This window comes from Mesoplodon mirus (assembly GCF_964341445.2).
Source record: "Mesoplodon mirus genome assembly, chromosome: 17".
Lineage (NCBI taxonomy): Eukaryota > Metazoa > Chordata > Mammalia > Artiodactyla > Ziphiidae > Mesoplodon > Mesoplodon mirus.
Genome location: NC_138993.1, coordinates 18,044,492 through 18,064,162, shown reverse-complemented (window position 1 = coordinate 18,064,162; position 19,671 = coordinate 18,044,492). Strand labels below are relative to the sequence as shown.

General features: G+C 35.2%; 1 protein-coding gene across 3 annotated transcripts in view; it reads left to right on the top strand.

Annotated features, from left to right (window-relative positions):
• Positions 1–1,725: 1,725 nt before the first annotated feature.
• The window catches only part of LOC309792800 (histone-lysine N-methyltransferase SETDB2-like), a 75,409-nt gene continuing 57,463 nt past the window's right edge, over positions 1,726–19,671 (top strand). For 2 of the 3 annotated variants that reach the window (XM_082602632.1, XM_082602631.1), the window contains exons 1-4: positions 1,825–1,908; positions 8,004–8,129; positions 9,170–9,235; positions 12,514–12,610. In XM_082602632.1, coding sequence (XP_082458758.1) covers positions 1,893–1,908; positions 8,004–8,129; positions 9,170–9,235; positions 12,514–12,610 — 305 coding nt within the window. In that variant the 5' untranslated portion in view covers positions 1,825–1,892. Of the gene's footprint in view, positions 1,909–8,003; positions 8,130–9,169; positions 9,236–12,513; positions 12,611–19,671 lie in introns of all 3 variants that reach the window. The other variant, XM_082602630.1, reaches the window with a different exon arrangement.

Below are 19,671 nucleotides of genomic sequence, written 5' to 3'. Positions count from 1 at the left end.
CTCCCAGACCGGGGCACGAACCCGTGTGCCCTGCATCGGCAGGCGGACTCTCAACCACTGCGCCACCGGGGAAGCCCCCAATTGGTTATTTTTAAAAATTGTATGCTTTTTCATAGGTGAGGTTTCCTTCTTTAGCTCTTCGATATTAAATACAATATTTGCTTTAAAATTATTTTCGGGATGCCTTATTTTTGTGTGTGTGTGTGGTGTGTGGGCCTCTCACTGTTGTGGCCTCTCCCGTTGCGGAGCACAGGCTCCGGATGCACAGGCTCAGCGGCCATGGCTCACGGGCTCAGCCGCTCCGCGGCATGTGGGATCCTCCCGGACCGGGGCACGAACCCGTGTCCCCTGCATCGGCAGGAGGACTCTCAACCACTGCGTCGCCAGGGAAGCCCAGGATGCTGTATTAATTCTCCTCCTTAATATAAGTTCATCAGTTTGGTAGGCTTGTTAAGTCTCTTTCGTGGTGTAGCTTTCTTCATATGTTTGATGATTCTTGGTTGTGTATTCATCTCCTCTGAGAGGATTTACTCTTCCTTTTGCCGTGGTGATGTGTTTGTGGTTGGCATTATGCCTGCAACTTCCCATCTATTTCCTTTCCCTAGAGAGGTCGCACAGACTCAATCTATAGAGAATCCCCTTTTTGTTTTCAGCATGACTTTATATTTTTAATTACAAAAAAAATTACCATTTCTGCAGATTTGGTGTGGTAGTGGGAGAAGAATTTATATGTTGACTAACATCTTGAGACTAAAATTGCTGATCTCTTTTTGACCTTTTAGTTCTACCTCTAGGTGTATATCTTCAGGAAATAATCAGAGATATGCATAAGATATATTCCAGCCTTATTTATTATACTGGAAAAATAGAAATAATCTAAATGTACACTATACAGGTTTATTTATAGTACTAATTATTAACTTATTAAATTTTAATAATTGCATAATTATTGTTTATAATTGTTCATATTACACTAAAGGACATAATAATTGTTCTTTAGTGTAATTTAATATATGGATTATTGACCAAAGTACATTATACAGCCACTTAAAAGTCATATTACAGGAAAACATTAATGACGAGAGAAAGTACAGGATATGTTATCAATGAAAGATTATAAAAAGTTATACATACCAAAATTCAAATTTTGTTTTAAAAGTATATATACTGAAAGAATAATAATAATTGCTAGCATTTATTGAGTCCTTTGTAATGTGCCAGGTATTATTCTAGATGGTTAAGTCTTAACCTCACAACAATCTTTTGAGGTAGTTAGCATTATTATCCCCATTTAAAAAGTTTTTTAAAGTTTTATAAAATGGAGATAGTTTATATTAATTAACATATTAAGTAGATGATTCTTAATTTTTCTGTAATTTTCCTAATATTGATATTTTACATGTTTTTCCAGTTAATATGTATTCTTTTTTCATAATAGTTCATGCTGTTTTAAAAGATAGCGCTTTTGTTATAACAATCTCTTTTTTCTTATATATTTTATTATTTACAAATATGCACCATTCCTTATTGTTTTCCTTACAGAATGTTTCATGCATTCATGGACCGAAAGATGGAGTTGGTTTTTATTTTTAAAATGATATTGTCAATGATCTGATACGACTATAAGTATTCACTTGATGAAGATGCATGGACCTGTCATTAAGTTGGACTAGTGATCATTTCTGAAAGTTTCTTCAACCACAATTTCTACTTGAAAATTCAAGTATCAAAGAATATTTGGTTTAGAGTGGTATAATGATGTATTTTCTCTGAGTACTGCAAATTTCATAGAGACCACATTTGGATTCCAGTTGTATTCTACAATCAAAGTGATTCAGTTCTTTGATAAAGTTAATTTTGAAGAATTTTATGTTTGTAAACAACACCTGAAGATGGGAGAAAAAAATGGTAGGTTGAAAAACCATTGTTAAACTTTACATTTAAAAGTATATAGACTACTTAATGAAGCTGAATTGTGGAATTTTCAAGGTTTTTCTGTGCAAGTAACTTTTCTAATTAGAATTAATAGGATTTATAGGATTTACTCTCATGTAGCAACAATTTTGATTGTCTTTATAATTAGTTGTGTATCTGTAATACTAAGTCACTACCTTAATGTACTTTTAAAAAATACACTTTCTTTTTTTTAGAAAACTTACAGATTTACAGAAAAATTGATAGTACAGAGAGTTCCCATATTCTCTGCACCCAGTTCTGCCTATGATTAAAATCTTACATTTGGCTGGTACATTTGTTACAATTAATGAACCATTATTGACCCATTATAATTAACTGAAGTCCATAGTTTATTCTTATTTCCTTACTTTATGTCTTTTTCTATTCCAGGATCCTATCCAGGATACATTACATTTACTTATGTCTCCTTAGGGTCCTTTTGCATATGACAGTTTCTCAGACTTCCCTTGTTTTTGTAAGATTTTGTATCCAAGTGTTCTGTAAGATGCCCCTTCATTGGACTTTTTGACTGATTTTTTTTTTCTCTCGCGATTAGACTGGGGTAGTGGATTTTGGGGAGGAAGACCATAGAGGTAAAGTATCAGTTTTATGAAATGATATCAAGGGTGCATGTTACCAACATGATTTCTCACCTGCTGATGTTGAGCTAGATCACCTGGCTGACATAGTGTTAAGTGGCTTCTCCACTGTAAATTACTACTCTTTTTTTCTCCCTTTCTCTACAATACTCTGACAGGAATTCACTGTGTGGAGCCCATACTTAAGGAACATGAATTTATGCTCCTCCTCTTTGAGAACAGAATATTTACATTAATTATTCAGAATTCTTCTGCAAGGGAGATTTGTCTCCTTTCCCCAATATATGTTTTATTCAATCATTTATTTACATCAGTATGGATTCATGGATACTTACTTTATACTTTGGGTTATAATCCAGTACTGTTTCATTTTGTTCTTCAAATTGTCCCAGGATTAGGCATTTGGAGCTCTTTCGGTCAGCTTCCTGTCTCTTTGACATACCCCCATCAATGTAGGTGGTTTTTGTTTTGTTCTTTGTTTTTGGTTTTTAGCACTTCCTTATTTTCTGGTACTATATGATGCTCCAGGCTCATCTTGTATATTGCCATAATCCTAGAATGAGCCATTTCTTGAATGAGCCCTCCTGGTTCCTTTTATTGGAGAATGGTATTACAAACTAAGATCTGGGCAGTAGGTGTATTCATTTGTTATTGGGGTGTCTTGCTTCTGGCCCTCTCAGCTGACAGAGCAAGGTATATATAATTGTATATACACATATCTATAAATATTTCTATATGTAACCATCTGTATCTGTATTGAGCTAAACATGAGTTCATACTGATGTTTCTGGCTCTAATCCATTACCACATGGATTATTCTAGCTTACTCTCCTTGCTTATCTATAAATTCCCATTATCTGTTATCCATTTATTTAATTGCTCAATTCTAGTATATGTGTATAGCAGTATCAGAAGTACTGTAAACTTATTCCCAGGTGTGACACCTCAGTGCTTGTGCAACTTCCTTTTGCCTATAGTTTTACAGAGTCCGTTTATTTCCAAAGTTATTTAGGTCAGCACCTTTTCCACCCAGCCCTTCAGAGAGGTTGTGTATACATTCCTTCCTGGGATCCCTGATCTCTTAAATGATCTTTTAAAATTTGCATACATTAAGCTTCACTCTTTGTGCTTTCAAGTTCTATAGGTTTTGACGAATGCATAATGTCATGTATACACCATTACAGTATCATACAGAATAGTTTCACCACCCTTTAACATAATTGTAATATGCGGATTGTTTACAGATTGTAGTACTAATTTCACTGGACAGTTATCTAGACCAGCAGTTTCAAACTTTCTTTTGGTCTCAGGACTACTTTATACTCTTAAAAGTGTTTAAAACCCCTAACAGCTTTTGTTTATGTGGATAATATCTATTCATATTTACTGTATTAGAAAACTGAGAAGCTTCAAAAATGGTAATTGGCTTATTTTTTTTAAATAATAAGCCCAACATGTTAACAAATTACATTTTTGTGAGATATAACTATTTTCTGAAATGAAAATAATTAGTGAGAAAACCATTGTTTTATATTTTTACAAGTCACTTTAATAGTTGACTTAATAGAAGAGAGATTCTCAGATCTCCTTCTGCATTCAGTCTGTTGTGATATGTTGCTTTGGTGTAAATGTATAAAGAAAATGAAGCTTCACACAGACAAGAAGTTGGAAAAAGGAAGAATATTTTAATAGCCTCTCAGATAATTGTGGATATTTTTCTTTGATACAACTACAAAACTCAACAAATAGTCATTCCTTCAAGGTCAATTATAGTGTGGAATCTGAATTCATATCAGTGAGCTTTTTTTACACTATGTTACATTAAAAATCCATTGGTTTGTCTTGCACTTTGATGGGCCTTTTACACATGTATGATTTTATAACATCATTCATTGGCCTCTTGGAAAACATTGGTTCAATGAATTATGCAGATTTTTCCAAATGTTGACACATTTAATCATACAGTATTTAAAAATTACATTTGTTAATATTGCTACCAATCTCATCAAAAAGTGATTAGTTATGGAGAAGCTCTCATGCTTACCATGGCAGATGCAAGTTTTCTAAATTTTCAATTTCAACTTGATAGCTTGAATTTTTCATTAGCAACAAATGCTGTTACTTTTGTCCTTCAAGTGATAGGCTCCCTTTATTCATGTTTGAGAAAATGTGTACCAAACACCCAAGTTGGATAAAAACATAATTTTTATTAGTGGTTCTTTTAAGGAAAAATGGTTTTCTATGAAAAAAAAACAAAACAGCTAGTTTAGCTTACAACTCAAACAATCTCCCTAGTGCTTTTCCTTGAAACAGCCATTGTACTGTGGTAATTATTTATGTTGCTTTATCAAGGACCTTCTTAAGTGAAATAGGTGGTAAATAATAACAATGACTTACTAGTAGTTTGGTGCAACTGCCTTGATTCACACTAAGGCTCCAACATTTTTTTTTTAAAAACAATTTTTTAAATTTTTATTTATTTATTTTTGGCTGCGTTGGGTCTTCATTGCTGCTCATGGGCTTTTCTCTAGTTGCGGCGAGCGGGTGCGGCGAGCGGGGACTGCTCTTCGCTGTGGTGCACGGGCTTCCCATGGCTGTGGCCTCTCTAGTTGCAGAGCACAGGCTCTAGGCGCGCGGGCTTCAGGAGTTGTGGCTTGCGGGCTCTAGAGCGCAGGCTCAGCAGCCATGGCGCAGAAGCCCAGCCGCTCCGCGGCATGTGGGATCTTCCCGGACCGGGGCTCGAACCCGTGTCCCCTGCATTGGCAGGTGGACTCTCAACCACTGTGCCACCAGGGAAGCCCAGGCTCCAACATTTTTACTCACCAGTGCTTTTGAACCATCAGCTAATGTCAATATAGGGAAGAAAAGGGGAAATAATGTCTTGATATTACTATTAAAATAGTTTGACCTAGCGTATTGTCTGAAAGGATTTGGGAACTCCCAGGAGTTCATAGACTACACTTTGCTGATAACAGGCTCAAAGGTGTCCAGAGATTCTCTGGACCAATGCCCTGAAGCTCTTCAAGGGATGGATGGAGAAATATATACATATACACATACCTAGGTCATTATCGATGTATTTAGTAAGCACTCCATGTTGATGTTCTACAGAAGACCCTCTTCTCATTCTACAAATTCTCTCTAATCACATCTATTCTGTGGCTTTAGCAAGAATTTGTGTGCTATTGACTCCAAAATTTGTATATCTGGACCAGATCTTACCCTGGAGCCTGTGCATCCAGTTTACTTACCCTACTTGAATTTCTCACTTGTCCCTCTACCTTTATTCCCTATCGCAGTGGATACCATTATTATACATATGGTTGCCTGAGTCAGAAATGTAGAAATCATTCTTGTCTTGTCCCTCTTCCCACTGCCACTTGAGTGATATTTTTAAGAAGCAAAATTAATAACATAATAAGATGCTTAAACCTCTTGAGTGGCTCCACATAGCCTTCCATATAAAAATAAAGTTGCTTAGCATGGCACTCAAGGCTATGTCACAGCCCCTATCTGTCTCTAAAACATCATTTCTCATTCCTTTTGTCCTTTCACATTGCATTTTTTTCAAATGTTGAAACCTTTGTCTGAACTGTGCTATGGGGAAAAAGGAAAAGTAGGCTTAGTCTTGTGTAGTACACATCAGGCCAGAGAGTTAACAGTGAAACAGCACCCCTCCTGAGGCTTCTATGATAGCAGCAGCCTTAATTAGCCAGAGGTTCCCCCTTTGGTTAGATGACTGCCAGGGAGAGTTGGGACTCTGAGTCCTAAGCCTCTTTTGAAGAATCTCACTCCATTACCAACTTGGAGGTTCTGGGTTTAATTTTTAATATTAAGGAAAATGTATTTTTTGTAAACTTACTGCGCTGTCTGCTCATTAATCCTCCCAATGGCTTCTCAAGTGACCTTTCTACAGTGGTTATTGTTATGTTTCTCCTTTGCTTAAGGCCCTATTCATTTTAAACATTTTATACATTAATTTTATATATTTTATAAATAATTTGTGTTTAACATTTTAGGTATTTTTTGTTACTTTTAAACATGGTGTAAGATTTGACTTTCGCCAATTTATTTTAATTGCATTTCTCATATTTCTGTTTCCAGCTTTGAAAGGATGATTTCGCTAGAAAATTTTTTTTTTTTTTGCGATACGCGGGCCTCTCACTGTCGTGGCCTCTCCCGTTGCGGAGCACAGGCTCCGGACGCGCAGGCAGGCTCAGCGGCCAGACCTCACGGGCCCAGCCTCTCCGCGGCATGTGGGATCTTCCTGGACCCGGGCACAAACCCGTGTCCCCTGCATCGGCAGGCGGACTCTCAACCACTGCGCCACCAGGGAAGCCCTCGCTAGAAAATTTTTGATTAAGGTGTTAGCTTGCTGGGCATCTGAAATGTTGGTTTATCTATATAACTTTATCTGTAAAAGCTTTAAACATTATTGTGCCTCCTGTAAGTGTGAACAAAAAATGTTGCCTGCCATTTCAGTAAACATTGAATATTGCCTGCCATCAAGACTTAATCCACTACATCCGCCCCCAGCAGCACGCCCTGAGGGGAATTCAGAGTGTAGAAAAACCGGATACTAGTCCTAGTTAGTTAAGATGCATGTCTGAGGAATAACTTCAATGAGCCCAAGCTCTTGCATCTCCCCAGACACAGAAAAGCACTAAAATCATTAAACTGAGATGTCTGTCTTTCGTGATTAGCAGTAATCTTTTGATGTTTGACTACATGTTTTATTACCACCACCCCCCAGCCCCCACTCCCCGCAGCAAAAAACTTCTGTATATCCTGGCTCCTCCCTTACCTCTTCAGAGCAGTTCCTAGAGCTGTCTGAGAGGCTGTCTCCCAGGCTGTGGTCCTCAGTAGTTTGCCAAATAAAACATAATGTGCAACTTGTAGGTTGTGCATTTTTCTTTCAGTCAACATAATTATTAAAAAGTTACTATCACAGATAGTTTTTAAAGCATTATTGTTAGACATTTAGTTATTTCATCAATTGTTGAGATGTTTCCTTCTGGAACCCTCCACTTCCATACTCAGTGGAGGTTATGTCCTTGAAATTTTAAATGAATGTGTCTATAAGTACACCCACTCCCACCCCTAGAATGAAGTCATTCCTTCTGTTTTCCAGTCAAGAAATAGTGTCACTACACAGAAAGAAAAATAAATTGTTTAGGCATTTAAAGTTAAAATATATATATATTGTCACTAAAGTTTTCAACACATTTTTTTTTTTTAATTAGCAGAAATAAGTGAGATACCCAGGTCATATTTTTTGCTTGTAGGTCATTGTAAAGAAACAGTGACCAAAATCTTTTTCTTCAAGGAAAGTAATAGGCCAATTAAATTTTGATTTTTATTTAGAAACCAAGTATATTTTTAATAACATGTGCCTTAGGAAAATTATGTCTATTGAGCTCTTAGGCTAGTCACTTACTTTTTCTTTAGGTGATGCAAAAACTTTCTGGATGGAGCTAGAAGATGATGGGAAAGTGGATTTCATATTTGAACAAGTGCAAAATGTGCTGCAGTCACTGAAACAAAAGATCAAAGATGGATCTGCCACAAATAAAGGTATGAAGCAATAAAAATGTTCAGTACATTTAATGCTGAATATTACCCACTCATAATATAGTTTAATATATAGATAATATAATTCTGTTTTCAGTATTGCTGTTCGTTTTAAAAGTCAAATAACTTCTTTTGTTTTTTAAGAAACTAACATCAGTTCTACTTGCTTTTTGTGTGTGTGCCCCACTTCTATAAAAACTTGTTTTTACCATACTGTGGACATTTTGTAAAACTGGATGAAGCTGATTACTTTGAAAAATAGCTGCTGAATTTATCTCTATTTATCTCAGGCTACCTTTTTCTCCCTCATTTTATCTTTTTTTTGGGGGGTGTATTGCAAAACTAATATCTGCTCATTGTAGAACATTTGGTACATATAGAAGAATATAACAGAAATTATCTTTTACCCAATCATTCAGAGACAACTTATTTTTTTAATATAAAAGTAAATATATAAATATATTTTGCCTGCTTTAAACAGAACTTACCTTAGTAGTCTTCAGAAAGCAAACCTTGCGTTCTACATAGGCAGTCAGTTCAGTCAACCAAGTATTTTTTCTGCTTCTTTGTCTTCAACCTAAGTGGTTGTAGAACATAGACTTTTATATGGAAATTTCCTTCATTCCATCAGAACATATGATTTTCAAGCAAAATCTCCCCTGACTAGCCTTTATTTTTCCCCAGGATATTCTTAATACTTTATGGATGTTCTTATGACATTAATCTATGATGTGCTTGTCCACAAAATTAATACTATTTTTCATTTTCATATTCCTTCTCATTCCTTCATGAATCAGATATATCTAGGTTTGAATCCAGTTCTGCCACTTCCTAGCTTATTGACCTGGAATAAACAGCTTAACCACTAGGCCTTAATTTCTTTATCTTTAATGTATTCAGTAGATAATCATAAGAACCTCTTAGAGGAGTTGTGAAGATTGAATGAGATAAAGTATATAAATTGCCTAGTACAGTAGCTGACATCTTGAGTGAAGATGATACTGCTGCTGATTGTTTTCATTCTTTTTTCCTTTCCTTAACAGAATACATCCAAGCAATGATTCTAGTGAAGGAAGCAACTATAAATAATAATTCAACTTTGTTAAAGGGTATGTACATTTCTAATCCCAATCTAGAATATTCTCTGCTGTTTTCTTGCTTTGAAGCAAGCCAGCCTTAATTATGTCAAGTTAACTGAAGACAGTTTAAAATAAAACTGTAAGATCCATATATGAAAATCAGTTTCCCTAGTAAACGAAAAGTCCTACCCATCCAGAGATAGGAAATGCATACTCTACTAAACCTCTCCGGGAAGGAATGAACAAATGTATCTCTTTTTCAAAAACGCTTTTACTATAAGAAGGGCAAATAGAATTCCAAGACTCCAAACCACTATAAACCTATTGATACTTTGTGTAAAGAACAATGCTAAAAGGTACTTTCTGGTATAGATAAATTGATGGAAAATTTTTTCATTTCTAGATTACTATTAGACCATCAGTCTAACAAATTTATTTTAGAAGTAATTGAACAAAGATAATGTACCAGGATTATAAAAAGAAAAATTGAAAAGTTATTTTAGATAAACAACAAGTCCTACTGTATAGCACACGGAACTATATTCAATATCCTATAATAAACCATAATGGAAAAGAATATGAAAAAGAATACATGTGTGTGTATATATTTATATATATATATATATATATATATATATATATATGTATATATATCTGAATCACTTTGCTGTACACCAGAAACTAACACAACATGATAGATCAGCTATACGTCAATTAAAAAATTTTTTAATTAAAAAGCAAGTTATTTTATCAGAATCACTATCCTATAAATCTTAGACTATCACTAATTTGCTAAAGTGTTGAGGAGGTACATTTACTTAATTTTAATTAATATTGGTAAATATTTTCAACAAATTTTAATTATTTTAACTCATAATTTGGAGCCATAAGGTTTTAAATCTCTGAAAAATGGCTTAACATCATCAGTTTATTTTTATTTATTTATGTATGTATGTATGTATTTTTTGCTGTGCCGAGGCATGCGGGATCTTCGTTCCCTGACCAGGGATTGAACCCATGCCTCTGCAGTGGAAAAGAGGAGTCTTAACCACTGGACCACCAGGGAAGTCCCAAGTTTATTTTAAAGAAAGCTTTTGTTATTCAAAAGTATTTTCAATTTTAGTAGCTAATGTACAGTTTTAGAAGAGTAGATTCTTTAAAAAAACAGTCTTTCTCTCAGTATCCTTCAATAGCACTTGGAATCAACACACCCTTAAGGGATTACATTTGCTTTGCAAGAGAGAAGCTTTTAAATGCAAGAGGTGGTAAGAGGAATTAATTCTAAACAACGTTTTTGTTTTTTCTTTCTGAAACAATCTTTCCCACTAAAACAAAGTAGGTTGGGGTTTTTTTTGTTTGTTTTTTTTTTTTTGTGGTACACGGACCTCTCACTGTTGGGGCCTTTCCCATTGCGGAGCACAGGCTCCAGACACGCAGGCTCAGTGGCCATGGCTGACGGGCCCAGCCGCTCCACGGCACGTGGGATCCTCCCGGACCGGGGCACAAACCCGTGTCCCCTGCATTGTCAGGTGGACTCTCAACCACCGCGCCACCAGGGAAGCCCTGTTTTGGTTCTTTTAAAGTAATGATTTCATCAATAGAAATACTGAGTACTGTAGTTTCATATTTTTATATAGTTCATCTGAAGTGTAACAAATTTATCAAGATAAAAGTATATGTTTGCTAGTGGTAGAGCAATGTTTTAAAAGTAGTTGGGGAGCTATGTAATTGACATTGCTAGCATATGTAGGGATTAAACACTTTCTAATAATAAAGATTCATGTTAGTATTTATATTGAAAGGAATATTGAGACTGGGGGAAACAAAAAGGCTTGGTGTTGAGGTCAAAACAAGCCATCCCAGATCCAGCCTGAATTCTCCAAACCACTAATTACCTTTAATTTTCTTTGATTGTGTATAATTCTGTAAATATCTGCTGTATCCCCATACAAAGAATTGGATACTGTTTTCTTGAAAGAAGTTATTATTTCTCCATTCTCCCCTTATCTAATGGTTAATATAAAATCTCCATGTTTTTTTAGTAAATCTTATTTCTAACTATGCTTATATTTATTTGTTTTGTTCCTATTTGTTAATATGGCTCACACAAAGAAATTAGCTGGGAAATTCTTAACTTGTTAAACTTATTTAATTTTTAATCAGTTATTATATTATTTACTCAGCTCTCTTCAACTATCAGATTTTAAATCTTTTTTTCACCTGGATAACTAAAGAGGGTTATTTATGCTTTCTAATTAGCCAAGGATGACCTTGGATTGTAACTTAAACTATTCTTTTATTTACTTAAACTTTTTTTTTTTTGCGGTACGCGGGCCTCTCACTGCTGTGGCCTCTCCCGTTGCGGAGCACAGGCTCCGGATGCACAGGCTCAGCGGCCATGGCTCACGGGCCCAGCCGCTCCGCGGCATATGGGATCCTCCCAGACCGGGGCACGAACCCGTATCCCCTGCATTGGCAGGCGGACTCTCAACCACTGCGCCACCAGGGAGGCCCTTTTTTTTCTTTTTAATAAGAGTGGTCTGCACTAAAGGACCAATGCAAGTTAATAATCTAAGGCAGGATGAGAATCACTTTTTTTCTTAAGGTCCACCACTGCATAGGAAAAAGCACAATTAAAAACAATTTTTTAAAACCAAACATAGAATATTCTACATATCCATTTTTTTTCAAAATAGGAGCACGAGATCTATAACTTTTTCATTAAATAAGCTTATTTCTATAGTGGAGTCACATTAGAAAGAATAGATGAAGTTGAAAAAGAAGAGACAACAAATGAGATGAAATTAAGTATGTAAAGATATAGGAGAAACTAAGAGAAATATGAAAATACAAATGGAAAGACAAAAAGAGGCACCCAAATACCTCCTTCTCTCCCCCAAAAATAGATAGTAATAGAATAATGAAAAAACAAAAGATACATAAACTTTCCATTTTGTGACCTTAATAGAGCCTTTAAGAGTTATGTTTTTTTGTAAAATACAAGCAGAAATAGGAATACTTGATGTTTCACTTTAAAGGTTGATTAAAATTCAGATAAAGTTCGGCCAAACTACAATTTCTGCAGTAGAAATCTCTTCTCTCCTAAGTCTTTTATTTTATCCTATCTTATTTTCTTAATGTTTTTGAAAATGTTGACACCTAATTTTTTGGCTCAGTCTCGAAATCTTAATATGTTTTCAGATTTAAGGGCTATATATATATCTAGTCAATAAAGATACTATTTAGATTTTACAGTGAGTGATTTTTAACTTGGTATTCTTGTTAAGTTTGTAATTTTTTTCATGTAGATCATACTTCTGTGACCCAGAATGCACAGGAAAACAAATCACGTTCATTGCCCTGTACATCACATGAAGACTCCTTTCCAGAAGACTATACCTCTCTGTATGTACATAAGTTAAATTTATTTATGTCATTAATGCTTTTGCTCCCAAAAAGGGATTTACTGTTGCTAATCATTTGACATAAGAGTAGATAAAATATATAAAAAAGGATGCTTTCCCATCAAAAGTTTTAAAAGTTGTGTATTTTATGTACATCAGACTTGTCAAGAGCTGGGAAATCAGTTGGCATTCTCTGAAGCCATGTTCTGCCTTGTAGTTCAAGGTGTCTAATGACAAAATAGTTCTCAAGCCAAGTAAAAACAGAGAAGCCCCTATAGTGACTGATAGAAGTAGTCACTATCATCAGTTTACCCCTACCCAGAGACTGGCAGAAAGATGCAGACAATACCAGATAACCCTGCTTTACCTATGTACCCGTTGTTTACTTACAGCATTTTTGTGTTTTTGCAGGGTCAGTAACTAGGTCTACAGCACTGTGCATAGGATTGGTTTTCTTTATTTTTGTTTTTTTTTTGTTTGTTTTTTTTTTTTTTTTTTTTCTTTTTGCGGTATGCGGGCCTCTCACTGTTGTGGCCTCTCCCGTTGCGGAGCACAGGCTCCGGACGCGCAGGCCCAGCGGCCACGGCTCACGGGCCCAGCCGCTCCGCGGCACATGGGATCCTCCCAGACCAGGGCACGAACCCGCATCCCCTGCATCGGCAGGCGGACTCTCAACCACTGCGCCACCAGGGAGGCCCTTTATTTTTGTTTTTGTTTTTTTCCAGTAAAGTACCTTCATACATGTAAGAAAGTTGATCTTCCTCCCCACAAAATTGGATTGAAATTAGGTTACTTAACTCCTGAGATTTGTAGTAGGTTGGTTTTCTTTCATTTGTTTTATGAAATGAAGCTCAGATAAGAAAAGAATCATTTCTTTCTTTTTTTAATTAATTTTTAGGAAAAGAATCACTTCTGAGGTTCATATCAGTATTTCATTTCCATGTTTTTCTGCTTTTCTAACTTTTCTTTATAAATACAAAAAGATTTTTTCCTTTGTTAATTGCCTGATAACTTGAGCCTTACACCTCTTGATTTTTATTAAATTAGTCACCAGAAGAGTACTTGTAAGCCAGCTTAGCTAACTTTCTTGCAACCCTAAATTCCAAATTATAGATTTTACCAGCATGTTTATGCTTACATTTTAGTCGTAAGTAGTTCTAATTGTCTATTGTTCCAGTAATGACTAACTTAGAGCTGTACTTATTAAGTGTCACATGAGGAAATTATGTAAAAATACATTGTAAACTGTAAATTACTGTACAAATTTTAGGTTTTATTTAAGAACTAATGATAGCTTATATACAATTTTCTCTCTTGCATATACCCTAAGTTAATCCCTTCATATTCAGAGAAGAACTTTTTGAATCTTCAAATTAGTATTTCATATTCCCCTTCCCCCAAAATAGGGGAAATCAAATGATGACATTTGTAGAAAAGAATGCCACAGAACCCAGTTTGGAACATAATTTAGTTGGTTAAGTCAAGCTGAAAAGGGAAATGAAACATTCAGTTTACTGGTTGTACAACACTGTAGCTATATAAATCACTTGAGAGTAAATTAGCCTATATCAAAACAAAGAACAAAGCTGTGAGAGCCTAAGAGAATTTATTACAGTGAATACTGAGTGAAACCAAACAAAGGGATCTATATCTTAGGTAGACAAGTAAATAGTACTGCTCGTAGTTCAGAATACATTATAATGAGAAGTGGTAGAAAGGAACTTGGCACTTAATAATAGGGGAAAAGCAATTCCAGGCTCAGGCTTTAAAAAACAAGGAAATATTAGATAGATAGATAGATAGATAGATAGATAAATAAATAAATAAAAACAGAAATGTATTATAGTAGACTAGGCTAAAGAAGATAGAAGTTAAATGGAAGAACAAAACAAAAAGTACATTATAGAATATATTTCTTACTATGGGATGTACCCCCAGCATGTTTCAAAAATACTAAAACAGACTGAAGTTATTTAAGGGGAAACATAACCTTACCTCATTTTTTCTGCTTTTCTTCCCCCCTTCATTTTTAACGTATTAGGTGCTACTGCATTGTAATCCATGGGTAGTGATGGATTTGCATTGATCTTTTAGCTGCATTCTCATCCAATAGTTTTTGCTACCTTTTCGAGAAATTTTAAAGATTGAAAACATAAAATGGGATATGGCAGAAACCCATACTCACACCATCCAGAATTAACAGCTATTAACCTTTCATTGTATTTTCTTCCAGTCTCTTTTTTAAAATGCAAACAAAACACTATAATCTCTTTGAGCCATACCTAACTTCTCACCATGACAAAGTTCTGTTGCCCTCTCTGCTTCTCTAGAAGCAGTCACTATCATCAGTTATTTTTCTAGTTCATTTTTTAATATTTATATAGCCATAAATAATATATAGTGCTATTATAGTTTTAAATTTTACATAAACATTCATATATGTACCTTCTTACTTGTTTTACTCAGCACTAGTTTTTTGAAAGTTTTTTTTTTAATTTAATTTATTTATTTTAATTTTTTTGTCTGTGTTGGGTCTTCATTGCTGCGGGCGGGCTTTCTCTAGTTGCAGCACAAGTGGGGGCTATTCTTTGTTGTGGTGCATGGGCTTCTGATTGTGGTGGCTTCTCTCGTTGCAGAGCACAGGCTCTAGGCATGCAGGCTTCAGTAGTTGCAGCACATGGGCTCAGTAGTTGTGACTCGCAGGCTCTAGAGCACAGGCTCAGTAGTTGTGGTGCACGGGCTTAGTTGCTCCGCGGCATGTGGTATCTTCCCAGGCCAGGGCTCGAACCTGTGTCCCCTGTACTGGCAGGCGGATTCCTAACCACTGTGCCACCAGGGAAGTCCCTACTCAGCATTAGTTTTGAGATATAATCATGTTGCTTCCGTGTTATAGATCCATTTCATCTCCTTGTTTGGATTTCCATCATGTGAGAATACATTTTATTAATTCCATTCCTTTAAGGATGGATAATTAGATTGTTCCAAGTATTTACTATTATAAATAGTAGTGCAGTGATCAGTTTTATCCCAGATTTTCTTCTAAGAACGTATTCATTGTGAAAGCCAATTAAGGAAATCAAAGGTATAGTCTGGGATCTTTAAGATTACCCCAAATCGGGACTTCCCTGGTGGCGCAGTGGTTAGGAATCTGCCTGCCAATGCAGGGTACCCAGGTTTGAGCCCTGGTCCGGGAAGTTCCCACATGCTGCGGAACAACTAAGCCCGTGCGCCACAGCTACTGAGCCTGAGAAGTCCACGCACCGCAACAAAGAGTAGCCCCCGCTCACTGCGGCGAGAGAAAGCCCGCACAGCAATGAAGAGCCAATGCAGCCATAAATAAATAAATAAATTTATTTTTTAAAAAAAAAGATTACCCAAAATGTAGAAGAAAAGGGCAAATGAATGAGAAAAAGAAGAGAATGATGAATAATTTTCTCAAAAAAGAAGCTTTTAACAGAAAACCAACAATTTTAGTGAACACTGTAAAATATTTTCAGGATCATCCATATGTTATAATGTTCTTTACAAAATGTTAAGAATTTCAAGCTAAGGCGACAGAGTTAGGACCAATGTGCTACTGCTTACAGTGGCAGTGCAGGAAATCACAGTGTCTAAACTAGGATTCAGAATTGTTCCAGCAGCTAGAAAATGAAAATACATATATTTTCCATTAAAAAATTTGGTACTTAAATAAATATGAAATATAGATGTTTTCAATATGTTAAAAAATAATGTAAACTTGCCCAACAGAATCATTGCTTTCGGAAAAATCTACCCTATTTTTTCTGAACTAGAACAAACAAATGAACAAAAACACAAGAAGCTAGAATAAGTGAAGCAGAAGCAATAGTCAAAGAAGGTAACTTCTGAGTATAAGAAAATATCAAGTCTGGAGGCAAAAGGTTTTTACCAAGTACCACAGAAATGAAAATTACTCATAGATAAGTATTGATTTTTTAAAAGTTTTAATATCAGTCTTAAAGTATAAATATCTTACAAGTTTCAAAACAAACCAAAAAAGCCAACAAAACAGCAAAAATCAGGCTAGCACCTTTGCAAAAGCTCAGAAAACATCTATATACATAACCTTCTGGAAAACTTTCTCAGAAATCCTCTTGCTGACCAAAAGAGGAGTCAGAATGTATAAGATATAGTATTTAAGAAATGGCAGTGGAATGGAAACCATCTAAATGTAGAGTTAACTATAATAAAGATGAGTCCTTAAACTAGAGACAATGGAGGCCCTGCATGGTATGCAAAGTTTTATGTTTATAGTGTATTTCTAGAGAGAGTTCATAGCTTTCATCAGATTGTCAAAGGGTTTATGGCCCTAAAAAGTTTAAAATATCATTATTGTGGATATGGAGCTTCTAAATAAAATTTTAGCAATTCTAATCCAGAGAAATATTAAAAGAATGAGATGACTTAGAATTTATACTAGTCAAGCAAGAATGATTTAGTATTAGGAAATATATTATTTTACAGAAGTAAACCACAGGAAAAAAAGCTTATCTTAAGATAAGATGCCAAAAGACTTTTAAAAGTAATATGAACCATTAGAAATAGAAGAACTTTCTCTTTTTTTTTTGGAATTTTTGAATTTTATTAATTTTTTTATACATTAGGTTCTTATTAGTTATCTGTTTTATACATATTAGTGTATATATGTCAATCCCAATCTCCCAATTCATCCCACCCCCCCAATTTCCCCCCTTGGTGTCCATACGTTTGTTCTCTACATCTGTGTGTCTATTTCTGCCCTGCAAACTGGTTCATCTGTACCATTTTGAAGAATTCTTTCTTAATGTGGGAGAGAATATGTTTCTCAGACCAGCATCCACATCCTATATACTGGTGAAACTTAGACATTTCCTTTAAATAAAGATTAAGACAGAAGTGCCTGCTATCATAATTGTTATTCAGTATTTTTATGGAAATTCTAGCCAGTATAATAGAATGTAAAAGAAAATATGATTATTGAAATGTACAAAGTAAAATTATTTGTAGTCTTATCCTTCTAGAAAATCTAAGAAGCAAGTGTAAAATTATTAAGCTAAAATGAGGGTTTAGTGACAGTCACATAAAATAAAAATACGAAACTCTATACCTTTAGAAAATATGAAATTAAGTCCCCATTCACAACACCAGAAAGTAAAATAAATGAGACTAATTACAAGAAGTATATACCTGAGGAAAATTAATTCTAAAGATTTTAATGAATGGATAAACTTACCATGTGCCTGGATGGGAAAACTGCATATTGTAAAAATGGTAATTCTTACCAAATTAATTTATCGATTTAATTTCATATGAAATCCAAGCACTTGGATATTTTTTTAACTTGGAAAGCCATTATAAATTTAATCTCAAAAGAAAAAAAAATCAGAAAACACCTAGAACATGTTTAAAAGGCAAAATAGTGAGGAAGGACTTGCTTTGAGAAATATCAAAATGTTCCATCATAGTATGGAAAACAATGTTATATTGGTATAAGAATTAACAGTTTTTTTTTTTTATATGTTCCCATATCTCTTTCCTCTTGCATCTCCCTCCCTCCCACCCTCCCTATCCCACCCCTCTAGGTGGTCACAAAGCACCAAGCTGATCTCCCTGTGCTATGCGGCTGCTTCCCACTAGCTATCTACCTTACGTTCGGTAGTGTATATATGTCCATGCGGCTCTTTCACTTTGTCACAGCTTACCCTTCCCCCTCCCCATATCCTCAAGTCCATTCTCTAGTAGGTCTGTGTCTTTATTCCTGTCTTACCCCTATGTTCTTCATAAGAATTAACAGTTTGATCAAAAGGCAGAATAAGTCTAGAAAATAAGAGGACATTTTTATATATTTCTAAGAACTTGAGATATGATTAAGCTAGTAAGTCAAAAGTCAGAAGGTGAAAGAAGGAGGTATTCAGTAAAAGACTCTGGAACAATTGGATATCATTTGGAGAATTTAAGTTATATCTTCATGTTTCATCAAAATAAATTCCAGATGAAACTGGACTCCCAAACCATAGAAAAATTAATTATAAAATTAGAACCCTAAAAAACAGAAAAATAATAAATATTAGATATCTTTCTATAACATTATGTATCATGGCATTATTCATAATATTGTTTATACTTTATTATAAATACTTAGTTCACTGCCTAGAATGTAAGCTCCTTGAGATGACAGAGCTCTCGTCTTTTTTTCCGTAGTACCTGGCGCATAGCAGGCACTCAAGAAATCGTTGATGGAAGAATGAATGAATGAATGAATGAATGAATGAACGAACGAACGAGTGAACAAGCCCCCAGTAGGAAAATGGACAAAGCATATGAATAGACAGTTAGCCAAAAGGAAAAAAATAATCAATAAACATGAAATTATGTTCAAACTCCTTATTATTTAGAGAAAAAGTTGAGATAATAAAATATTTTTCACCAATCCAATTGATGAAAAATTTTAAAATATTCAGGTAGCTGAGCATTCATCCGTGCTATGAGAGTATAAATTGGTCCAGCCTTTTCGGAAAGCTGTTTGGCATTTTATATTGATTAAAGTATGTGTACCTCCTAGTACCATGATCGTAGTCTCTAAATGCCATTTCTCATTAAATGGAACCGTAGTCCCTTAGAGAAATGGCTGATTCCAGACCTGAGATATCTTGTGACAGAAAGCAAAAAAAGCTATCAAAAAAAAAAAAAAATACCATATGCTAACACATATATATGGAATTTTAAAAAAAAGGTTCTGAAGAACCTAGGGGCAGGACAGGAATAAAGACACAGACATAGAGAATGGACCTGAAGACAGGGGGAGGGAGAAGGGTAAGCTGGGACGAAGTGAGAGAGTGGCATGGACCTATATACACTACCAAATGTAAAATAGATAGCTAGTGGGAAGCAGCCGCATAGCACAGGGAGATCAGCTCGGTGCTTTGTGACCACCTAGAGGGGTGGGATAGGGAGGGTGGGAGGGAGATGCAAGAGGGAAGAGATATGGGGATATATGTATACGTATAGCTGATTCACTTTGTTATACAGCAGAAACTAACACACCATTGTAAAGCAAAAAAA